The 6,459-nt window shown below is 39.2% G+C and overlaps 1 protein-coding gene across 1 annotated transcript in view; it reads right to left on the reverse strand.

Annotated features, from left to right (window-relative positions):
* Window positions 1-5,564: 5,564 nt before the first annotated feature.
* SHCBP1 (SHC binding and spindle associated 1) overlaps window positions 5,565-6,459 on the reverse strand; it is a 36,346-nt gene continuing 35,451 nt past the window's right edge. Inside the window, exon 13 of the mRNA XM_007946771.2 lies at window positions 5,565-5,890. Within this exon, the coding sequence (XP_007944962.1) occupies window positions 5,565-5,890 (326 nt within the window). The remainder of the gene's footprint in view (window positions 5,891-6,459) is intronic.

Genomic DNA, 6,459 nt, shown 5'->3' on the forward strand with positions numbered 1-6,459 from the left:
ATGATATACTGGCAGCCAACAAACACATGAGGAAATGCTCACAATCATTAATCATTTGAGAGATGCAAAACAAAATAACCAGCAATAATAGCAAAGTCCAACAAGATAGAAAATAACAAATGCTGACGAGGTTGCAGAGAGATTAGAACCTTCATGCACTGCTGGTGAGACTGCAAATGGTACAACCATTATGGAAAATGGTATGGCGTTTCCTTAAAAACTGAAAATACAAGTACCATTTGATAGCAATTCTATTACTAGGAATTTATCTTAAAGAGGCAAGAGATAGGACATAAACAGACATATGCACACCCATGTTCATCACAGCACAATTCACTATAGCAAAGAGATGGAAACAACCTAAATGCCCATCAACAGATGAATGGATAACCAAATTATGGTACATTCACACAATGGAATACTATGCTACACTAAAGAATGATACATGAATCATCTCACAACGTGGATTAACCTGGAGGACATTATGCTGAGTGAAGTAAGTCAATAGCAGAACAAATATTGTATAAGCCCATTACTGTAAAAAGTCAAGGAAGGATTCACTTAGGGAAGGGAAATCATTTTGTAGGTTACCGGGGATGGGAGGGAAAGAGAGGGAAAACTTCGGACTAGGCCACATGTTGATTTGGGTAAGGGGAGGGACGGTATGGAGTCTGTGACCAGCATAACATTGGGGAAAGGAAGGACACCAAAACATGCACATAAGATACAGACAACAGAGGCAAATACTAGTACATGCACAATACTGCACTACCACTAACACCAAACACCAGGCTACAGAAAAATGTGTAGACAATTCAGAAGATCAGGTGGGGGTCAGCAAATAGGAATACACCCTAGACCAAGGATAGACTTAGCTGAAGATAATCTGGCATAGATATTGTTGTTGTTGTTATGTGCCATCGAGTCGGCCCCGACTCATAGCGACCCCTCCTTGGGTTTCAACGGCCAGCCGTCTCGTCTGGTTAGCAGGCAAGTATCTTAGCCACTATGCTACCAGAGCTCAGTGACACAAAATAACCACAATCATTACAGAAGCAACAGAAGAGAGAATTGGAGGAATCCCTCAGAGGCAACCAAACACCTTGAAAGAGACACTCATCGGGCCTGCTCACTCAGGACCAAAGTCTCAGGGGACACCAAGCTCATTTGGCACAACACAGTACGTAAAAGTCTTGTTCCACAACCTACTTTGGTGAGTAGCAACTGGGGTCTTAAAAGCTTTCTTCTGAAGTGAAGAAGAGTGAAGAAAATCAAAGGCATTTGGAAACAATTAGTCCAAGGATATGATGGACCTTGAAACCAGAACTAGATGGTACCCGGTTATCAATCCCAACCACTCAGAAAGGGATCAAAACTGGAAATCTTTGATAGAGTGGGAGGAAAAATGTGAACAAAATTCAAAAACACAGTAATGACCAGAATTACTGGTGAGATGGAGTCCGGTGGGACTATGGCCCTGGAATACCTTTTGGGCCTGCGATAGGACTCACTCCTAAGGATTGGCTCTCAGCCCCACAGCAGAAAGACTTACATGCAGAACACCCAACCCAGGGTGATGCATCCACTTACTCTATGGAGATATATCCCTTGGAGCAATCGGCCAAGGGGCTCCAGAGGGGTGGCATCCACCTGGAAGGAAATCTGGACAGACAGGAGTACATAGGACAGACAGGAGTACATAGTTAAGAAGGGCACAGGGAAGGGGGGTTCACAGGGAAGGGAGGGGAAGAGAGTGGGTTAGGGCTGCGGATGGTAATCAGGGCATGAAATCAAATGTACATGAACTGTTAAATATAAAATAAACTGCTGTGTAAATTAAAAGCACAATTATTAAAAAAAAAAAAAAAAAGAGGGTCACATCTTTGAGTGATGCCTTTTATCTCACAAGAGATAAAAGAGGGACCTCACTACACCTACTCCTCACTTATCAACTATCTCATTAGGCAACATTTTGCATTGATGACAATAGTAAATCTACTATTTTGTGCATTAACAAAGAATGTCCAGTAGTAAGGAACGCCAAGGTGTGAGGCAAGAGTAATGCTGACTGTGATGATTAAGGTTGTGTCAACTTGGCTGGTCCATGATTCCTGGTGTTTTGGCAATTACACAATGATGTAATTGGCAGTTATGTAATGATGAAATGTGGTAGTATGTAATGATGCAGTCATTGTTCATGTTGTGATCTGATGTAGTCATTCTCCATTCTCACATAATACTGATTTTTGCATAACAATCTGGTCTTTGGAACCTAATCACGTCAATAAGTAAGTGGGTGTACTACCAAGAAAGAACTAGGAGTGGAGGGTGTCCTTTAGACCCTGCACTGAGAACCTCCCAGACCCAGCGAAGACTGATGCTAAGACACACAGAGATCTCCAAGGAAGCTGGGCCCACAGATGTTGAAAGTAGACAAGGACCTTCCCCTAGAGTCGGTGTCCTGAATTCAGACTTCTAGCCTCCTAAACTGTGAGGAGATAAATTCGTTTGCTAAAGCCCTCCATTTGTGATATTTCTGTGATAGCAGCACTAGATAGCTAAGCACTAGGATGGCAAATAACAACAACAACAACAAGTTCTCATTATTACTGAACTGTGAAGAGACTAACACACAGTAAAACCTGCGAAAGCCGGAAAATGTGTAAAGCAGAAACCTTTCAGAGAAGGAAAGCTCAAAACATATTTTCCACTAATAGCGATAGAAAAGTATTATGTGTGCACTCTGTCAAAGGCAGAAAACTTGCAAGACCCGGAAAAACAAGGCAGTCACACTGAGCTCTGGCTCTCATAGGCTTTACTGTGTAAGTCCTTAAAAAAATTTTAGACATACTCATCTTTTAAAAATCACAGAATAAAATGTTTTAAAATCAAATCTTCTGCATATAGCATTTGCATCAAATCCTAATATTCAATTTTTACCCCCAACATAACTTTCATTGAGTCTGTGGAATATTTTTGCTAAAAAGGAAGAGAAATTAACAGCAAATTTAATTATAGTTAGCCCTCCGTATCTGTGGGTTCCACATCTACAGATGGCTTGAAAATATTCAAGAAAAACATAATAAAAAAGGCAATTAAGTGGTCAAAGCCATCCCTCAAAGGCTTAGAGAGCACAAAGTGCTATTTGCACAGCATTTACATTAGGTACTACAAGTAACCTAGAGATGATTTAAATTATATGGGAGAATGTACATAGGTTATATGGAAACACTATGCAGTTTTATACAAAGGGAGTTGAGCATCCATGGATTTTGGTATTCTGGGGGGTGGGGGGAAGGTCCTGGAAACAATCTCTTCAGATACCAAGAGACAACTGTATAAAGAAAGATAAGCAGGATTACTGCTAGGTCCTCAATGTCTTAACTCTCTTCTTCAACCTCCCTTTTAAGAGCCAGATCCTGAAAGTGGCTACTTCCCCATCCTTCTACAACTCCAGAAAAGTGTATATCCTGGATAGCACATCATCTGTAGGCAGTGTTTGAAAATACATTTATGTATGAACCTGTGCTACAGTAACAGAGCAAGATCTCAGGACAAGAAGTGCTCCCAAAGAATCCCAAGCAAAGAAAATATTCAAATCAAGGTACCGGGCCTGGCTGCTGGAAATCTAGGTTACAGCCAGGGTATACCATAAGGACAGCACATCGTGGAAACATGACCAACAGAAAAGACACAGTCCCTTTTTCCACGTCAGTGTTTTTTTCTCAAATGTCAAATATACATTCCTCCAGGGTTCTCACCATACTAAGTGGTCTGAGTTTAACTCTTCATGACCGAGGCTAACTGTATTCTGTTGTTAGGTGCCGTCGAGTTGGCTCCAACTCATATACTATGAGTTATATACTATGTACAGTAATCTTAAATAAGAATACATTAAGTCTAGTCATTAATAATTGATTATTTGAATATTCTGACTCATAGCAACCCCTCCTTGGGTTTCCAAGGCAGTACCTCTACAGAAGCAGATTGCCCAGTCTTCCTTCCAAGGAATGGCTGCTGGATTTGAACCACTAGTCTTCTGGTTAGCAGTCAAATGCCTTAGGCACTATGCCACCAGAGCTCCTTGAGTAAAAATTAATAAAAGTTTAGATTTAAACTAAAGTAGAACTGAACTAAAACCTAAAACACTATTTTGCTATATAAAGAAGCAAAGAAGACATTAGCTTTATTTACAGAACCATATCATCCCTTTGACACTCTAGCAATTATAAGACAATACACAAAATCTGAATTCCAAGACAAAGTAGAAATACAACTGAAAAAATCTATTTGATTAAAAAAAAAAAGTTGAATAAATGATTTTCAAATCAGTGTTTGGCTGAAGCTGATAGAGAATTAATTAACATTACTTTTTAAGCCTCCATGCAGCAGGATTAAAAATAAAAGGAAGAAAAATAATAATACCAAGCAATACATGGCCAAACAATAAATCTCACATAAATCCCTCCACATTTAAATAACATCTGACAAGGAAGTTATTATATATCCAAAATTACGAAACAAACATAAATGCATTTCAAAAGAAAATTGAGTATCCTTTCTGAAACACTAGAAAGCACAACCAAAATACTGTGTATACTTCAAAGGATCATCTGTGTTTTACTAACACCATGGCCCGTAATTGGTTTGGAAAGAGATGACATGAATCAAGCTCATTATTTCATTGGTATAATTTTAATCAGTAGGCATATTAATGTCACATATACTTTTTTAAATATAAATACTTTTAGAAGCTATGTTTTACAATATGATATCAAGAACATGTAACTAATACAGGTTGTACAGGTAATCACTTTGACTTTGGAAGAGAAGAAATTTGATCAGAATACTGTCAGGGTGAAAGAAAAATACTTGTTTTTTAATCATTCATATTCAGCAATAAATGAAAATGCTTTATGTACACACTGGCTCTGAACAATACCTTTCATTTCTGCTTCAAACCTGCTCTGCTATCTATTACCATTTTAATGATTGCACAGTTTAACATAAAAATGCAACCCACTCAGATTCTCAATAATAAGTCTGATTAGGCAGATAACTTCCCAATCATAAAAGCTTTTATTTTAAGGCAAGTATTATGCAAATACCACTTGGAAATCAAACTCACTGAAATTGGGATAAAAAGACGACAATGAGAAGAGCAGTGCACGTATGACCCCTATCACATTTCCATGCACTCAGCGTGCATTCTGGCTTTGCGCCTTCTCTTTGAAGTGCTGGATTAAAGTGTATTTACACTAGAAAGTTACAAACAGGTTTAATATGAGAGAACGATGTGTCTAGGAAAGATGACTTTCTAAATAATAATAATAAAAAAAAACTCTCCAAATATTTTCTATTTTATGTTTTAACGACCTTCCTTATAAAGGGGGAGTGTCTTCTGTGCAATATCTGCCGACAGAAATACATCTACATAACACTCAAACCCAACGGAGTGCACCGAACATCAGATACAGACAAGAAGCAAACTACGACAGCAGCGGTGATTCTCAGGGCAGCACGTGCAAAATCCAATATTTTGATACCTGTTCACAGTATAGTTGTCAGAAAAGAAATGTGCCAAAACTCCCTTTCCCATTCCACCTGAACTGGTTTTCCACAATAGAAATAAACATCTCTTGTGACATTAAGTTGTCATCAGCTTGCATGATTCCCAGTTCACTCAACCTTTTCTTCTTCATCTGGCCTTTCTTGGTGGAGGCAGCAACTAGCTCATTCACAATCTCACAATTGCCTTCGATTTGCTCTGAAATGTCGGAATTTGCGTAAAGCTCCATTTTTCCAGTCGCACAGTGAATCAGCTCTTCTAAATCCACTTTTTCAGCTGCATCTATCTCTCCACTTGTCTGAATTTTAAGTGCTTTATTTTCTGGACAAACAGAAAAAAGGAAAACAGTGAAATATACAAACTACCCCAACTGAAATAGAATGTTTTCACACAAACTGTTAGAGCTTTCAAAGGAGCTCGGGTGGGTAGTGGTTAAAGCATTTGGCTGCTAACCAAAAGGTCAGCAGTTTGAACCCACCAGCCACTTCTGTGGGAGAGAGATGAGACAGGATGCATCCATAAAGATTTACAGGCTTGAAAACCCTACAGAGTCGCTATGAGTTGGAATGAACTTGATGGCAGTGGGATTGGTTTGGTTTAGTTTATTAGAGCTTTCAAGTTGTTTCTGCCGAAGATTCCTGCTGGCATCCGACTAGATTTTACATTCTTTACCATGAGAATCTCACTGAGCAGATGTCTCGTTCTGTGTGCCAAAGTTTCTGTGCCCTCTCACAGGATCACCAATTTCTAACTTCTCCTTTTTAGCCTAGAACCTCATTGACTCAAGAGACATTTCCTGGGTATTTACTATCCTCTATGTACTGTGCTAGGAGCTCTGGTGGCATAGTGCCTAAGGCACTTGACTGCTAACCAGAAGGCTGGTGGTTCAA

This window comes from Orycteropus afer, unplaced genomic scaffold, assembly GCF_000298275.1.
Source record: "Orycteropus afer afer isolate SDZICR_OR568_19922 unplaced genomic scaffold, OryAfe1.0 scaffold00009, whole genome shotgun sequence".
NCBI lineage: Eukaryota > Metazoa > Chordata > Mammalia > Tubulidentata > Orycteropodidae > Orycteropus > Orycteropus afer.